A 16,888-nucleotide genomic window follows, 5' to 3' on the forward strand; every position below is an offset into this window, starting at 1 on the left:
GCGAGAACAAGTCAGAAGAAAGAAAGAGTGCCGCCGCAGCCTTGGCCAGATCAGGAATCCTCACCTCGTGGAGGGTTATCGAGCTCGGAAGCCGCCTACACGCGAAGACCGGCTCTCGAGGCCGATATGGCAGAATATGCGTGTGGTGGCTTGAGGAGCTCGAATGGTGGAGTAGTAGGCGTGGTAAGAGTGAGATGATACGAGCTGATCCGAGCTGAGCTGAGATGTGAAGCCTCCTGACCCTACCTCAACCGACTGCAGCACGCACTTTCTGCGCGAGAACAAGATTTATCGACACGCGTCCGCGATCGGTGGCAGACAGGGTGGTGGTGGTGCTGAGAAGAATGATTGAAAGCAAGAAGAACGGACGAATGTGCTTACGGAGGCGGCGTCAGAAGCCACGCGCCTTCGATACGCGGCTGGGCTGCTAACCTTGGCGTCGCCACACAGAGCTCCCATTTGCACAAAAGAAGCTCGTGGACGACGAGATGAATGTTGAGAACGCGGCAGGACCAAGGTGTAGACCTTGAAGATTCCACCGCTTGGTTTGCATTGCAGACTGGACTGCGAGAGGGCACTGCCTGCTCCCGACCCTTCACGGGCGTCATGAACATTACTTCTCACATGGACCGGCAGTGTGCACCAGGGCCAATAAGCACCATCTCCCCAAGACTGTGGGTAGGGGAAGAGCAAAGGCGATTATGTCATGACTTGCACCTGGCCTACTGGACGCAGAGAAGAAGAGCGTCGCCAGCCAGCGAGGGTGCGTCATACGGGCTGTGGCGCGCGGTGTGCACAGGCGCCCATCCACTCGGGGAGAGGGAGTGCGGGGGGCAAAACGTCAAGCGGGATCCCTGCGCTTCACAACACCACCTCAGAGAGCGGCCGATGATCATGGGGCCCATCCGCTGCGCTCCGAAGGCGCTCCAGCCCCGATGCGCAAGAAGCTTAGCCGAGGACGAGCTTGTGCAAGCTCCTCGACGCTTCTGTCTTTTATTCTTCTGCTTCACCGCGTTTTGCGACCGTCCTTGGACGACGGACGTCGAGGATGCAGACTAAAGAGTCTCATGTCATGCAAGTTATATGCAGCGATAGTGCAGACCCCGCTCTAACGCAGAACCGTTAGCCGTCGTCCAGCCTAGAACGGCTGTCGGGACCTCTGCTTGCGATCGGCGGTTGGCTTGCGCTTGGTGAGGGCTGCACTTTCACCAGCCCACCCGACCACGGTTGCCTCACGACCACGCTCGCGACATCAGGGCAAATGGACGGGGCTGGAGTAGAGGTAAGACAGCTGGCGAATGTGAGGGACAGGGCCTGTCTACTGTGCTGATCAGCGGGTACACCAGAGGCACCCCGGGCGGAGGTATTGCATTCTTGGTCAAGGCGATCCATGACTCGCGACGCTGGTGGTCTTCTGCAAGGATGTGGAGAGGTCCGTTATCAAGAGAGAGGATCGAAGGTGCGGTGAAGGTGCCGAAAACTGCGCTAGATATCGAGTTGATTCTCCATGTCAAACGACGTCAAACGGTGTGCCACATCGTCAAGATTCGCATGTGAGCAGGCCGCACACCGATCAATCAGACAACGAGAATGGACTCTGTGAAAAAGGTGCGTGACGATAAGACGTGATTAGGTGAACAGCCTGTTTCAAGACCCTGGTAGCGGAAGGGTATGTTTCGAAGGATAGGTAAGGCTGGTCTGTATAGTCCACTGCTCGTTTTGCGCGTGTCACGTCGGCCCACTCCACCATGCCTATTCTAGCCACACATGGCAACCGCATTGCTCTGCTTAGTCGTTCATCCAAGCAGCGACGCGGTTTCCTGCAAAGCGCGCTCCAAACCGTAGACCTGTGGAGCCCATGGGGAAGTAGGAGACGGTGAACCAGAGCAAGGAAACCAGTTGCGCAATGACGGCAACAAAGGTGAGAACCGTGCTGTGGAGCTAATCACGCGGGCGTGGTTAGCGAAGAACACACAAGCTAAGAGCGAGGTGGGTGCGTTGGGGTAGATGGACAGGGGTTGCGCAAGCGTAGTGCGTCCAAGGGTTGGAGGTGGGAGGTGGGAGGTGGGCGGATGGCGACACTTACACCAAGAGAGAAATAGAGCGTAAGTGCAATGCTCCCGAAATAAGCGGCAGTGAAGGGAAGTCGCGGACCAGAGATAAGATGCTGCACTGGAGCGTCGTCAGCAGCTGGAATACGGGTGCGGGTGTGCAGCCAAAACCGCGACAAGGCTTGCTTACCGTACTGGATGGGGCCCATCATGACACTCCAGGCCGCCAAAAACAGAACACTGCCCATGGTCCACCTGGAGATGGTTAGTGCTCAGGCTCTACCAACAGGTCCTCTTGACGAAGCCGGGTGGGGAAAGGATCCGTCTGCAGGCTGCAACGCGCCGAACCTTAGACCCGCATGATCGCTGCAGAGGGTTCAGCGCCGATCGCCGGTGGCTAGGCGAGGCATGTCAAGTGGCAGATGGCGTCGGTTGTGCAGGCGGAAGTTGCACTGTCCGTGGGTGGGAGCGTTGCCAACCCATGTCGTGGGAATGCATGCGTTCGCATAGCCGTACCGAAGGACGGAAAGGGTATGTGCCACTGCCCATCTGCCCGATACGACTTGGTAGTCAAGTAGAAGGCAAATGAGGGGACGCTGCAACCAGCTGCAAGGGAGACGGAAAAGGGCGCAGATGACTTACAGTATGGCAAACTTGCGAGGTTTGACGATAAAGATGGGCGTGAACATGAGCCCGATGCAGGTAGCAAACATGGCCAAGGCTGCCAGTAGCAGTCCACCGAAAACGAGTAAACGGTCCCAACGACTCACTGCAGCTGTTTGTCAGCAAAGTCTGTCGAGACATGGGCGAGCCTCAAGGTGCATGCACCGACGTGATACGCAGGAACTCCCTTCCGTCACACGCAGCGAGTGGCCGTGGGCAGTGAGCAGGACCTGTTGACAGCCTGAGATTCAGGGCCATGGGACTTTGCTCAAGGCGACATGCGCTTCTCCACATTGCCATGGGCTCGGACTTGGATGACTCCCCTCTGAGGCTAGCCAGGCGGAGTGGAGCCAGTCTCACCTATGGGTCTGCTGAGGCCATCACCAGGACCCCCACGGCTCGCTGTGGCATTTTCAGGACACAAGAGGACCAGGGCGACCGCGCTCTGCAAGGACCCAACGCACTAGAGAATGAAGTGTCTCGGAAGAGCAGGAGGGAGGCCACAGACGGCGTAGAGAGCGATGGACGGTGCACGGCCAGGGTAGGGGATTTGTGTACTTACGCGCAAAGAAGCCCTCCTCCTCTTCTCTTCTGGTGGGCGCGGGGAGCGGGGCACCAGGGTTTGATTCTGAAATGGGAAGCCTAACGTAGCCACCTGCACCGAACAGGTTGGAGACTCTGTCCGCGATGGAGGGAGGCGCCGTGTTGACAGGCGCATCGGGCTCTCTCCTGGTCCAGCCTAGGGAGTTCATTGACTCGCGAAACGAGGCAGAGGCCATGTTGGTGCTTGGGTCGCAAACAAGGCCACGAGATACAATAGCGCCCTGTCCAAGAGCGGAAGCCTGTTTTGGGTAGTTGAGATGGAGAGGTAGCGGCGGCTCGTGCAAAGTGGTGTGCCAGAAGAAGCTTTTGCGCGAAGCCGCAGCTGGCGACACACGGATGTGCGGGAGCTTGATACTGGCTAGGTGGCAGGCGCAGAAGGTGGGCGCTAGCGATGCGTCGACTCAGCTGTCAGCCTGGTCGCGGTGCCGGGGTGTGGGGTTTGGTGATTGTGGGGGTGCACGGATGGCAGCTAGCACGACGGGCGATGACGGGCGATGACGGGCGATGACGGGCGATGACGGGCGATGACGGGCGATGACGGGCGAGCTAGAAGTGGTCGAAGTGGTTGAAGTGGTCGAGGTGGTCCAAGCGGTTGAAGTGGTCGAGGTGGTCCAAGCGGTCCAAGTGGTCGAGGTGGTCCAAGCGGTCCAAGTGGTCGAGGTGGTCCAAGCGGTCCAAGTGGTCGAGGTGGTCCAAGTGGAAGTGGTCCAAGTGGTCCAAGTGGTCGAGGGCAGAACGGTGCTCGGCCGGGACGGAGGATTTCGTGCAGATGATCGACTGCGGTGTAGAGCAGGTAGGGGAGGGGCAAAGGGCAGACGTCGGGCGGGCGGCGAGCGAGGCTTGTGACAGGCACTGGGGTGGTGGGTGGTGGGTGGTGGGTGGTGGTGTGTCTGCTAGCGACTGTGTATGGCGTCGACGCGGCGGGCAGGGCAGCTATGGCGAGGGAAAACACGAGGCACCGGGCAAAGCAAGGCCGTGGGGTGGGTGATTGGGTGGGAGACGATGGCAGGGCGACGCGTTGTCCAGAGCGCGATTGCACAGGCGGCAATGGAACAGTCACTACGATGGAGAGGCCTGGCTGCTGGCTGCTGGCTGCTCGCTGCTGGCTGGGGGGGAAGGGGGTGTGTGTGAGGGAGGTGTCGATGTTGGGAGGCGACTAGCGCAGCAGAGCAGCGAGCAGCGAGCAGCCGGCAGCCAGCATGGAAGCTCGAGCTTTGATTCCAGCGGACCCCGGACGTCTCAGGCTCTTAGCGCGCGATCGTCTCCCGCAGCAGCAGCAGCGAGGCGCATCGCCCACCGAACGTCTGCGAGCACCACACACGGACGCCCGTGTGCATGTTGCTTGCTGGCCTGCTGGTGGGCCTGCTGGTTGGCCTGCTTCTCCGCTGCTTTTGCTCGACAGCCGTTGTTGCCGTACACGAGGCACGGCTGTGTGCAGGCTTGTGGACGGATGCTCGCTGGTGAGTCATGTCGCGGCACGCTCTTCGTCCTGGAGGGTGGTGGTGGTGTCTGCTGGGCGGCGGGTGGGAACCATCTAAGACATGGGCTACATGAGCTTCACCCCCCACCCACTGCGCCCGCGGCTGATGGCTCGCAGGCCAAAAGCGCCCGACGACCAGGGGCAGCGGAGGCCTGCGTAGTCGTAATCGATCAATGCAGTGTGGGCAGACCGCCAGCAGCCAGAGCCGCACCCAGGACGGCAGGCGTTTGGGTATAAATGCAACACGACGCACACATACCACAGCACTCGGCTCCTCGTCTACCTGGTACATCGCCTGCTGTCCATCCATGCACCCATATACTACAGTGCTCGGCTTCTCGTCTACTTGGTGCACCGCCCACCGCCCACCGCCCACCGCCTACCGCCTACTGCCTCCCCTACGCCTCCTAGAGTAGCAACGCCGGACGACCACGGGCCGAACTTCCCTTTCACCGTGCACGGTACCTTCACCTGCCTCCGTCGATCCGTCAGCGCCAGCCAGTCAGTCAATCCATCAATCCATCCGTGCCAGTGTCCGTGCCGTGCCAGTGCCAGTGCCAGCCCGTCTCACCACAACGGCTGCCGCCCTCTCCGCCTGCACACAGCAGCATATCTGCTGCAGGCCCTCCTGTTGCTTTTGGCCTGGCTCGTTTCAAGCCCCAAACCCAGCTACCGCGCCCCGCCACTACTGCCATCCGCGCCATCCCTCTGATTCGCCCGCACCCTTCGCCTTGGCAGTCCGCGCCTAGCGACACGACACGATCCTCGCCTCTGCGCTGACCGCCTTCTGCCTGCTTTGGGCTCTCCCACACCGTGGCCCGACCCCGTCGTCTCGCCTCCGCTGCTGCCCCAGCGCTCCAGTGCCCCAGCGCTCCAGCGCTTCCGTGCTCCATTACTCTGTTGCTCCTTTGCTCCATTGCTCCATTGCTCCATTGCTCCCACTGTGTTCCCCTCCTGCACTGCACACTGCTGCACCCCCGCCGTGCGCCGCTGTTCTTTATCCACCAAACTCCGGCACCGGGGCCACAGCCCACCCTGGCACCTCTCCCCGCCATACACCGACCCTCTGCTCCCTATTCCACACCCAGCACCCTTCTCCACCCACGTTGCACAGAGCACTCCAGACCGCGCTCTCCTTCCGCACCCCCCCCCCCCCCCCCCCGGACGACGCCTCGCCCGCTTCCGCACCCATCTTCGCCCTGCCACCCCTCGTGGGCACGCAAACAGAGCAAACCTGTGCCACCAGAGCCGCACCTCCGAGCGCCTCCCTCGCCCAACTTTGCCGTGCCTTTGAACGCACCACCCAGCCGCTGCGGGACTACCATCGCCGGCCCTCGACGTCAGTGCCTCTGCCTCCGTGCTTGTGCTTGCGCCTTCTCTCCAGACCAGGTGAGTCAACCCACCCTCTTTCCCTCACCACCACCACCACCACCACCACCACTCCACCCGCCACCACCACCACCTCCTACTCCTCCCCCTCCCCTCCTTCTCCTTCTCCCCCTCCACTATCGCAGCATCGATAGCTAGCCGCAGCCTGCCTCGCGCGGTGAGATTCTCCGAGAGCAACACCGCGGTAGTGTGCGACTGTGTTGACTGCTTTGGTCCTTTGTACCACGGTCCCCACAGTGCCAGGGTGCAGTGCCGCTGCCGTCCTCTGTTGCTCGCTACCTGGCTGTGCGCCACACTCATGCAATCAACCTTGGATCCGTTCAACATTTCATGGACCAGGCCTCTTGCGCTGACACATTCCTTCCCAGACCTTATCTGCGCGTCAAAGCCACGAGCGCCCTCCATATCCTGCACCGAGAGCCTCCCAGAACCGGCCTCTCGCAACTCCACTCCTCCCTTCACATCTGTCAACACCCACCCCTTCGGGATTTCTGTCTCTGTTCAGAACAGAGTGGAGCTAGGTAGTGTACGTGCACTGCTCTACTGCACGTAGTACGGTGTCCGGTGAGCACTGCCTCCCAGACGGCCCTCGTCTGCAGACTGAGACGCGGCACTAACTTTCTGCCCGCAGGCGAGAACAAACCTGCCTCAAGAACACGAGGGGCTTGTTAGCGACTATCAAGCATCACAAGCGACTTGCCTAGCTTGCTCAGTGTCCTTGTGCGCAAGATAGCAATCGGTTGCCAAGGCCCTTCTTATAGGGTCACAGACCGTCTCGTGGTGCAATCATACTGCACCGCATTCCTTAGTCACTTGCCGGGTCGGAGACAGTTCGTTTCATCCACCAGTCCGGGAAACCAGCATCGGTCCCCTCGGCCTCACACCTACATTCCCCGGTCCACTGTAACCTAGTGATGTCAAGTAAGTGAAGCCTCCTCCCGTCATGAGCACCCCCTTTAGTCTTCTTGCCTCTTTTATATGGCTCCACGCCGCCCCTGCTCGTCCTCTACAGAACTTCCCTTCTCGGCCTTCCCATCATGTACTACGAGACCATACTGACTGTCCCTCAAGCGGACGCTCTCTTCACTCCTCCTTCATCCTACTCTCCACAGAAGACCCTCGCTAGGTTGGACCTTCGGTTGGATTCCCACTCTGACGACACACTAGACGCTGATATCTTCAACATGATCGGTACTGGATCGCCTCAGCCATACATCAAAGAGGAAGTCGACGACATGCAGTTCAACTCCGGCCGCTTTGGAGGCCACAACGGTTTCGACATGAACCAGCCATACAACAACAACAACAACAACAACAACAACAACAACAACCACCCCCACTTCAGCTCAGCACACGAGGGTGCAAGTGCAATCGACCCCTCGAACCTCACCATGAGCGGGAGCATGAACATCAACAGCCAGTTTGGATCGACCAGCTACGTCCACGGCGCTGCAAACATCGCAGACGACGAACTTGCAGACTCACTGGGATTCAACGGTTTCGGCCAGGACAACCTGAACCAGCCAGACTTGTTCCACTCCAATGCCAACGCCTCGAACATCAACCAGATCTACTCCAACACCCCAGACGATCTGCCCATCCAAAGCCCTTTTGTGCACCCGGGCGGCTTTGACTTCAACCAATACCAATCTGGACCCCAAAGAATGGGCTTCCCCAACAGCATGCAGACCAGCTCGATGCGACACCGAATGGCCATGAGCAGGACTGGTTCTGACACCCGCACCCCAATGTCGCCAAAGACTCCGGCCATGGCCAGCCTTCACCTTGGCACACCTGACTCGGGCAACTTTGCATCTCAACCCATCATGACCAACATGCACCGTCATCAGAAGAGCGTGTCTGGACAGTGGGAAGGCACGCCTGGCAGCGCTCACTCGTGGATCGACTCGCCCACGCAGTCACCTCACACAGCATCGTTGCACCACCAACAGATCAACGAGGTCATGCACGGCAAGCATGCGTCCTTGCCTAACAAGGTCGACATTGGTCAAACCCAGGACGCGAAGAAGCGCCGTCGCCGCGAGTCCCACAACCTTGTTGAGCGTCGTCGTAGAGACAACATCAACGAGCGCATCCACGATCTGTCTCGTCTCGTACCTCAGCATCGTCTCGAGGACGAAAAGATCCGCAAGCACATCAACAACAATGGTCCCCTCTCACCAACAATGGGTGCCACTGGTATGTCGCCACCACAAGCCACATCCTTGCTGGCTGGTGGTAGTGGCAGACGAGCTGCTGGCAACATCACCCAAGGCTTGCCCATGGAAGAGAAGGACAAGGGCCCAAACAAGGGGGATATTCTCAATGGAGCCGTCAGCTGGACTCGTGATCTCATGTGGATGTTGTACAAGAAGATGGAGGAGAATGAGGAGCTGGCCGCCCGCCTTCGACAGGCTACTGGGGAGGAGTGGCCCGAGATGACCGAAGACGAGAAGCGCATGAAGACTGAGATCTTGGAGGCCGTCGAGAAGAACGGTGCCGGTACTTTTCGATACTCTCGTGGCCCAGGCTCTGGCCTTCGAGTGCCCAAGCACACTACCCTTGCTGGCGAGCCTTTGTCCGGCCTGTCGCCTCAGAGCCTCAGCCCTGGCATGCAAAGCACAGGCAGTGGCTCCGGCTCCAACCAGCAACAGTACTGGTCGAATCAAGCTCTCAAAGAAGAAGACGAGTACGGCATGGACATGGGTTGAGCGCTTCCAGACTCGATTCCCTTCCCGATGCATCTTTCCTTGTCTCTCACTCGGCTTTTCGATTCCATGATACCCCGCGATACCCCGCATCCGTTTCTGCATCTGCAGATGCACTTACTAGACCCAAGTGGCGAAGAGAGTCCGATGCCCTGGACCATCATGTTCGAGCTTGCCAGATACGCTACTGTGATCACACTTCGACACCATCTACACATGTCGCCTGTCTCTGCTGGCCAAGGATGGACGGCAGTCGCACTCTGCAGCTTGCATCCCATCACTTCCCATCTCCTTACATAATATGTCTGGCCACACTATGGCTTCATCGCACAGTTGGCGTCTGCAACACACCTCACTATGGGGCCCGCATCATGAAGCAAGGATGGTTGTCCGAGCTTCAGACGAGGACCTATTGTCTTCATGTTCTGTTTACTTCATCACCCATTCCATCTCGTTTGTCAGGCTTGACAGATTGCATGGGCAGGCGTGTGTCGGTGTTCAAGGTCCGTCGCTTCTCCATGAGGGCAGACGCCACAGTCCTCGGACGAGGCAAGTCTGCCCATTGTCTTTTCGCAGGCATGCTTTTGCGATTCTGCTGTTGTCTCAATGATTTACTCTATTGTGGTATCTGTTTGCTAGCGCCAATAATCATATTCATGCAACCATCGCCCTTTTCCTGGCTCCGTCTGTGCTTGTGTGAAACCATGTGTGCCCAGGGCAAACCAAGGCTCACCCGCCACCTTGTCCATCAGGAATGGCAAGGCAACCGAAACCGCGTCTGTCCTCCAAGCCACCCAGGCAGAAATCGTCATAGCATGGGTCCCGCGCTGCCCAAATCCGTCTCATTGCCACTCGCACGACGCAGTCGCATCTTGACCTGCTTGCTTTTTTGTTTCCTTGTTCCTTCCTGCTCAAGACAGGGTAGGGTCAGTGAGTGAGCTTGGATACCTGTTCCAACGCCTCTCCTTTTCTCTTCCCTCTCTATTTATCCACGTCTTGACTCTGTCTGACCCTGATTCTGACTCTGACTCTGACTCTGATTCTGATCTCTGATTCTGATCTCTGATCTTGTCTATCCCTTACTCTCTGCATTTTCACTTTGGGACTTTTGCTGCATTCAGAGATGGAGATCCTGCCTGGCCTACCCCAACCTAACCCAACCCAACCCAAACCTGATCTGATCTGATCTGATCTGATCTGATATAACCTGCCACCGTTCAATACCCATGGTTGCGTGTCTGCATCTGCGTCTGCGTCTGCAGCATGCACGATCGCAGTAAGTGAGAGAGAGAGAGAGAGAGAGAGAGAGAGAGAGAGAGACAAGGCAAGGCGAATATGAAAGTGGCGTAGGTGGAGGAGCCACCCCAGTCGTGTGCCATGACTGCAATGCATGTATCCACTTCACTGCGCGCACAAACCCCCCAGCGCAAACCCGCATGATGGCGTCGCAAAGAACAATCGCGCACCGCAGCAGATGACGCGCAGCGCCACATGTCTCTACCCCTCCTGCTGAACCCTCCCTCCTGCACCCACACTCCAAAAGGGGGACAGGGACGCGCCAGCCGGCCCCGTGGGATGCCTGCGTGCTTTTTGGCTGGCTCAGCAGCTATGTGCACACAGACACGCACAGTCGCGGATTATGACGACTTGCAGCACGGACTTGGACAGTGTGCTGGGGTCAGTTGGGACCGGGGAGGACGTTGGAGGTGGGAGGGCACGAGACGCTTTGGTAGCCGTGCAGTTCGGGGTAGGAGGAACTGCGGCACGATGGGGGTTGGGGAGGTGTTGTGGGCACAGAAGGGGGGGCCTGCGCTGCTGTGAATGATAGCTAGCCCGCCCGCCCGCCCGCCCCCTGATGGATACTGCAGTGGAGGCAGAGCAAGAAGCGTAGCACGCAACCGAGTCATGTCACTATCCGAGACAGGTAGCTCAGCAACGCTCCAACGGCCGGCACGCCACCCAGTCTTGTCTGGCAAGCTACCCACCCGTCGACATCGTCGTACACTGACTGACCAAGGCAACCACAGCAGGCAAGCCAATCAAGCCCAGCGGAAGGTCCTCGACAGTATGCAGCGCAACCAGCGTCCCTGGCATGCGCGGGCGCATAGTACCATGATTATGATATCGGCCTTTGCGTGCCTGCTATCGCACTGCAGCAGGAGCATTAGCATGACTTCCCAAAGCCACTAGCAAGCAGCCTGCGCCAATCCCTAGTCGCGAGCTGGGTCCTTGGTAGCGATATCAAAAGACCCACTACCGATTGCACCGCATCATTTCCCCCATCTCGCACCACCTCGTCTCGACGTTAGCTCGCGGGATGCCACCCACACACGGATCTGATCGCATCATCCGGTCGCTTCTGTTTCAAGCCTGCAGTGCACGGTGGGCGCAAAGCTTGGTAGAGTTTGCGTAGCAGAGTCCTTGTTGGTAGCTAGGGTGGAGGATGAGGGGTCGTTCGGTAGTGTCAGCGAAGACTGTTGTGTGACGTTGCACCCTCTCGTCTTCCGATCGACAAGATCTTGCCCGTATCTGATCCGTGGGGGGTGGTGGACGTCTCAGTTGGGTCATCGGTGGTGGAAGAAGCAGTGCTTGCGGTGCAGAAGCGCTGGTTGTGCAAATCCGAGTTGGCAGCCAAGGAGCCTGGCGTACTGACGCGATCGTGATGAAATCAAGTTTATTGAGGTGCGTATTATGAACTGCATCCGGTGCCTATTGCAGATATCAAAGAGTACTTGCCACGCTGTGCGACCTGCACTGCCTGGGGGGCTCACCTGTTGTGGCGCATCCGGGTACAACGACCCTGTCGTCTACAGCATATGTCAATCTGTCAGTCATACTATGTCTTTCCCTTTGCTCTTTCCGATAACATCCCTTTACTCCAGATGCCAGCCCCCTTTGCCGAGACTTTGTCCCGCATCAATTGTGTCCAGAGGAAAAGTGGCTGGTAGCCTGTCAAACCTGCAGCCCTAGACATGAAGGCTCCACTGGAATCCCGCTGACGACATGGGCGTCGGCTGATATGGTAGGCGTGCCCAGAGGGGAGCGTAGGACGAGTCGGTGGTTTCTCGGTTGCTCGGTTGGTGCCGAACCAGTGTCCAGGAGACTAAGACCCTTCATTCCGACAGTGAAGGGGCAAATCTAGGAAGTGCGGGGTTTATCGTTCCCTTGAGGTTGCGGCGGATGGGCTGGGGTTGCAGTCGGAGTAGGAGCACTGGGGCCGCCGCCGTCCTCTCCGAAGCCGAGGTTCTTGAATGAATCAGGAGCCATGAGATTCCTGTGGGCACCAATCGAGTCAGTGACATGTTCTTCCTGATTCTGTTTGGGGCAGCGATGCGCTTTGTTCGGATGCTGCCGACGCAGTGCAACGGTGATGTGTGGAGATGTGGATATCGTTGAGGGGGCAACTGTCCCGTAGAGGACAGTGTCGGAGCGCTGGTGGACGGAAAGGGCTGGCAAGCGACCGATTTGACAGGCCAGACGTTTCAGATCTGACAAGAGATGAGGAATGAGGGCTGCTGCATCTCTCCCTTGCGTGCGCGCAGCTTCCAGGCCCAATGTTCCCAACGACCTGGTTCGAAAACTTTGACAGGTCGGTGTGACAAGCTCCTCTTCTCTCCCTTGCTCTCGCCAAGGGGTGGGGCCCTGGGAGATTGTCGCAACGAGACAGGCTGTGTGGAGAGGAAGGAAGATCCGGTACGTACCGATCCATCCGACAGGACAGGTATGCCTTGGACAGATTGCGGCATTCAGAGTCGTTGGTTCCACGGTGTGATTTGATGCACCTGAGGTAGGATAGCATCATGTCCTTGCACTCGCCTGGAATGCAGCGTCAGTCGCTGCGCGGTAGTGTGGTGGATGGACGAAGCGTACCGTCGTGATCGAGCGGGAAAGAGCCGCGCTCAGGACTGCGAAGATGGTATCAGCGGAGGTGGAGCAAGACAGGGAGGGCCCAGGGGACAGGTAGGTTTGGCTGTGGGAAATGCAGCAGATGCAGCAACGTACGGATTGGGCTTGATGACTTTTTGCCCGAGACCGGCGCCACCAAAAGAAGCCATGACGTTGAAAAGAAATCGTGGTCGGCGTAGTGTTGGTAGCCGTGTGGGCGTGTGGGCGTGTGGGCGTGCGGTCGTGTAGATGGATGGATGGATGGATGGTTGGGTGTTGGTCGAGTGAGCTCTGATTAAAGTCGCGCGCGAACCAACGAACCATCAGAGCGGAGCGTCCCGCAGTGGCGCGCCATTCCTGCAGTTCGAGATGACGTGACGTGCAGCACCGTTCCTGCACCACAACCAAGCACACAAGTTCTCAGATCAAGCTTGTCATGCAGAGTCGGCAGAGAGTATGAGCTGGTGTGCCCTCTCTTGGTTCCGTCCAGCACCGCTAGTGTTCAGGCGAGCTGGTGGCTGAGTGCGTCCTCTCTGCCCATGCTGCACCTCGGTTCCCTGTGGCTGGTGTCTGTGGAAGCTTGACACCTACCTAGGAACGATGGCTCGCCCTCCCATGGCAAAAGCAGCTGCAAAACAGACGCCTCGACTGGATGTCGAAGCAACAAACGCCTCGAATGGATATCGAATTAGACTCGAGAACTCTACCCAAAGCGGCTAGATCCCCCGCGGCTCCGCATCCAACAGCTCCCCCACCGCGACCTACACCCGTCTGAGCATGTCCGCACCACCCAATGGCGCTGCCGCTACCTCAATCGCCCAGTCTCCACGCAATCCTGCTAATTACCAAGTCGCGCTCGCTGGGACCTCGCCTTGTCTTCCACTACCCACCGCTATCGCCCTCGGCCGCGGCTCTCGCTGCAGCCAGGGACCCTTCCTGGTACCGCAACGAAGGCTCCACCGCAAGTGTTGATTCGCATAGTTCCAACAGCGACTGGGACAGCAGCACGGAAGCTGACGAGAACGATGACCTGGAACTGGGTAGCCGCACGAGCGGTCGTGGCTCTGGGCGAACAGGCCCCAGCGGAAGCCGAGACAGACTGAAGCTCGGTATCGGTGGCTGGGGCAGACAAGAGACTATCGACGAGGAAGACATCGGTGATGAAGAGGACGCTGGCGGGCGGCACCGCGGCGGTGACTACGACTGGAACTCGGTCCTCGGCTTCAAGGTTGATGCGCTTGAAAAGATACTGACGCCGAGTGAGGATTACAACAAGAGACGCTTCGAGCTTGGTGTGGAGGGCATCGTCTTTGTCGGCGCACCCATGTTTGTCAGGGAAGACGGCCTGTGGAAGAAGCTCAGGCGGAAGAAGAAGAAAAAGTCTGAGCTGCAGAAGATCGAAGACGGCGATCTAGTTGGCAATCTGTCCATCGCAGAAGAGGACTTCGAACCAGAGCCGTTCATATACCCCCCAGGCTTTGAGCCAGGCTATGGCCACGACTCGCCATCCGTACCTGGGTCCGTGGCGCCTTCCGAAGCAGGGTCTGACGCTCGTAGCAACTCCACAGCCGGACACGAAGACAGCCCTGATATGACCATGTTCAATGTTGTGTTCGTGCTGAATCCTCCTGCTTTGGAACACCAACGATGTGTCAAGGAGATGTACGACAACGTGACACGAAAGTATGCCAAAGCCCTGAAATACGAGCAAGCCAGGTTTCAGTACGTCTGGAAGGAATCGAAGCGCATCATCGACTTCAAGCAACGTGCGAAAGAGAACGGGGAATCAATCAGTGTAACATGGAGGTACCTTACCGCCACTTCACCATTGGCTAGGTCGATAGCCATATTGTACGATGCCATCTCGAATGACAAGATTGCGCACATCCATTTTGATGCTACCTTCAACACATCCTTTCAGATACCTCAAGCCATATCAACACCATACTTACCAAGCGCCCTCGAACCGCAGATGCCCGGCCTGTGGCTTACGACATCGAACGTTTTGCTAGATGAGCAGGAAGCACCCATGACACAGCATGCAGCTCTTCTCCTGCTCGAGGATCCTGAGGTCTTGATCAAAGATCTGGGCGGCGAGTCATCTGAGAACGGAGTCGCGATAGCTGGGTTAATCCGGAGAATCATACCCACAAAGTCTCTGTTTAAGATCTCAAAGAAGCACAACATCTCGGCCCATGACATGCAGTACATAGCCTCGCACTTGGTCTACTGGCGGCGCGCTCGGCTGATCGACCCTCTGTCGCAACGAGATACCTACATAGTGTCTCCAAACGCAGACATGAACTCCCTGCCTGCTGCAGCCGCCTCGTTTGCACGGCAGTTTCCAACTTTGCCATCGCTGCCGAAATTCTTGAGTCTACTATCGGGGACTCCTCGCATGTACAAGAGCTTCATTCCCACCTACGAGCACAGAGACACTTACCTCGAAGTACTTGCATGGCTGATGCGAGGCGGTTGGGTGACACAGCTGCGAACGTTTGCCTGGATCCGCGTCACTCCCGAGATCAAAGCTCACGTAGCAGTAGAAATGGAGCGAGAAGAGCGGATGAAAAAGGCCGAAGAAGCGAGGAGAGAGCTGATGAGCGAGAGCGGTTCGGTAAATGCATCGCTGTTCTCTGACAAGCGATCAAGTTTGCTGTCTGAAAGCACAGCTAGACCACTCACACCGATGAAGTGGCGTCGAGATAGGAGCGCCGACACCTTGGAAGAGATGGAGTCTAGCACAGTACTCAGCCCTCGCATCACAGCGACAGGCTCTGCCAACTACTACCGAGGTTCGCCGGCCCGCCCAGCCTCAGACGCGGGGAGCAATAGCAGCCAACGGACCACGATCGCTCTGAACGCCGCAGGTCGACCCGACTCGCCATCACATCTTCTGCCTCACAACAACAACAACAACAACAACAACAACAACAACAACAACAACAACAACAACAACAACAACAACAACAACAACAACAACAACAACAACAACAACAACAACAACAACAACAAGGTGCACAAGCCGAGTCGGCTACACCTCAAACCTACCTCACCATCGCTCAACGCCGTGAGCTCGCCACCTCTGCCGGTAGAAGAGGATCTCATCCCACAGCCGCACCTGTTCAAACCCAGCCTGATCCTCAGCCCCAAGAAAGCCTCTAGCGTCGAGGCCCGCTGGCTCGAAGCGATTGGGAAGACGTTTGAAGAGATCGACCACCACCATCCTCGACACCCATCTTATCCCGTCAACAACCCCAGTCCACCGAAACATACAGACAGCATCCTAGGTATCTCAGGCAAAGAGCTGAAAGAGCAGTGGCCGATGCTGCAGAAGCATTTGGACGGTAAACACGCCATTGAGGATGTCGCGCCAAGAGAGGGGATGAAGAGGAAGAGGGTCGCTGTGCTGTTCAATGCAGTGAGGGAGAAAGGGTGGTTGGTCGTTGTCCGGCATTGGTAAGATAGAACGTCGAATTCAGGGCCTAGCCGTAAGCACGACACAAGCAGCTCCGGGTTGCCCAAAGGGCGGCAATGGTTAGGATCATGTGTATTTCGCATGCTATCAACAGTGGTTTTAGCGTGAATGCTAGTATACCATTTGTGCTTCTTTCACCATCTCAATCTGTTTTGCAAATTTGGCTTGTCTTCTCGTTCACACACCGTGTCGCGACAAGCCCTACATTGGTTCGTCTGGCAGAAAGCTGTTACTGTATCTCAGAATGTGGTGGTGTGTACCCCGCCGCGCCTCAGCCACCCGGGCAGCCACTCAGGCAGCCACTTCGATGTCATAGCCTCAAGAGAATGCTCCCAAAACAATCACCACAGTGACTCCCAATACACTCGACTCGACTGCGCCCTTCCGCACGCTCGTGTTTGGCTGCCCGCATAGTGTGAGTTACCGCCCTTGCTTGAGTCATCGTCTGCCGCGTATTTTGTGCCTTTTTCTTGCTTTGTTGCCTGTATGGCAGCTTCTTTCCGTAAAATATCCCCGCTCCTGCTTGTTCAAACTGCATTGCACTCGACGTCGGGCTCACGTCTGCGCCTCCACCAGACGCTCCATACACTAAAAGCACCGGCGCAGAAACCGTCATCCCTTATCGTCCGCC

General features: G+C 57.7%; 4 protein-coding genes across 5 annotated transcripts, besides 18 other annotated features; 2 read left to right on the forward strand and 2 right to left on the reverse strand.

The window, feature by feature from the left end:
- The first annotated feature begins 187 nt into the window (after positions 1-187).
- Positions 188-227: a tandem repeat.
- Positions 228-1,788: 1,561 nt separating this feature from the next.
- Positions 1,789-3,493, reverse strand: EKO05_0001327 (protein transport protein sft2; the record flags this gene model as incomplete). Its single annotated transcript, XM_059635647.1, has 5 exons — positions 1,789-1,941; positions 2,087-2,172; positions 2,242-2,306; positions 2,694-2,820; positions 3,277-3,493. The coding sequence occupies 5 exons, from the start codon at positions 3,491-3,493 to the stop codon at positions 1,789-1,791; spliced, it is 648 nt and encodes a 215-aa protein (XP_059491630.1).
- A 300-nt stretch (positions 3,494-3,793) lies between these two features.
- Positions 3,794-3,862: a tandem repeat.
- Positions 3,863-4,172: 310 nt separating this feature from the next.
- Positions 4,173-4,202: a tandem repeat.
- Positions 4,203-4,391: 189 nt separating this feature from the next.
- Positions 4,392-4,426: a tandem repeat.
- Positions 4,427-4,475: 49 nt separating this feature from the next.
- Positions 4,476-4,517: a tandem repeat.
- Positions 4,518-5,149: 632 nt separating this feature from the next.
- Positions 5,150-5,184: a tandem repeat.
- Positions 5,185-5,322: 138 nt separating this feature from the next.
- Positions 5,323-5,358: a tandem repeat.
- A 324-nt stretch (positions 5,359-5,682) lies between these two features.
- Positions 5,683-5,736: a tandem repeat.
- A 204-nt stretch (positions 5,737-5,940) lies between these two features.
- Positions 5,941-5,959: a tandem repeat.
- Positions 5,960-6,211: 252 nt separating this feature from the next.
- Positions 6,212-6,260: a tandem repeat.
- Positions 6,261-6,301: a tandem repeat.
- A 922-nt stretch (positions 6,302-7,223) lies between these two features.
- On the forward strand, positions 7,224-8,897 carry EKO05_0001328 (uncharacterized protein; the record flags this gene model as incomplete). The annotated part of the gene is made up of 1 exon (XM_038944949.1): positions 7,224-8,897. The coding sequence occupies one exon, from the start codon at positions 7,224-7,226 to the stop codon at positions 8,895-8,897; it is 1,674 nt and encodes a 557-aa protein (XP_038802085.1).
- Positions 7,480-7,517: a tandem repeat.
- A 1,009-nt stretch (positions 8,898-9,906) lies between the features above and the next one.
- Positions 9,907-9,961: a tandem repeat.
- Positions 9,962-10,034: 73 nt separating this feature from the next.
- Positions 10,035-10,066: a tandem repeat.
- Positions 10,067-10,096: a tandem repeat.
- Positions 10,097-10,176: 80 nt separating this feature from the next.
- Positions 10,177-10,214: a tandem repeat.
- Positions 10,215-12,032: 1,818 nt separating this feature from the next.
- EKO05_0001329 (Cytochrome c oxidase assembly protein cox19) lies at positions 12,033-12,949 on the reverse strand (the record flags this gene model as incomplete). Of its 2 annotated transcripts, XM_059635648.1 has the most annotated exons (4): positions 12,033-12,168; positions 12,596-12,710; positions 12,765-12,799; positions 12,897-12,949. In XM_059635648.1, the coding sequence occupies 4 exons, from the start codon at positions 12,947-12,949 to the stop codon at positions 12,033-12,035; spliced, it is 339 nt and encodes a 112-aa protein (XP_059491631.1). The 2 variants fall into 2 exon arrangements, with proteins under 2 accessions (XP_059491631.1, XP_059491632.1); XM_059635649.1 differs by having other exon boundaries at positions 12,033-12,710.
- Positions 12,950-13,027: 78 nt separating this feature from the next.
- Positions 13,028-13,055: a tandem repeat.
- Positions 13,056-13,572: 517 nt separating this feature from the next.
- EKO05_0001330 (Nitrogen permease regulator 3) lies at positions 13,573-16,242 on the forward strand (the record flags this gene model as incomplete). Its single annotated transcript, XM_038944950.2, has 1 exon — positions 13,573-16,242. The coding sequence occupies one exon, from the start codon at positions 13,573-13,575 to the stop codon at positions 16,240-16,242; it is 2,670 nt and encodes an 889-aa protein (XP_038802087.2).
- Positions 15,683-15,794: a tandem repeat.
- Positions 16,243-16,888: the final 646 nt, after the last annotated feature.

This window comes from Ascochyta rabiei, chromosome 2, assembly GCF_004011695.2.
Source record: "Ascochyta rabiei chromosome 2, complete sequence".
Classification (NCBI taxonomy): domain Eukaryota; kingdom Fungi; phylum Ascomycota; class Dothideomycetes; order Pleosporales; family Didymellaceae; genus Ascochyta; species Ascochyta rabiei.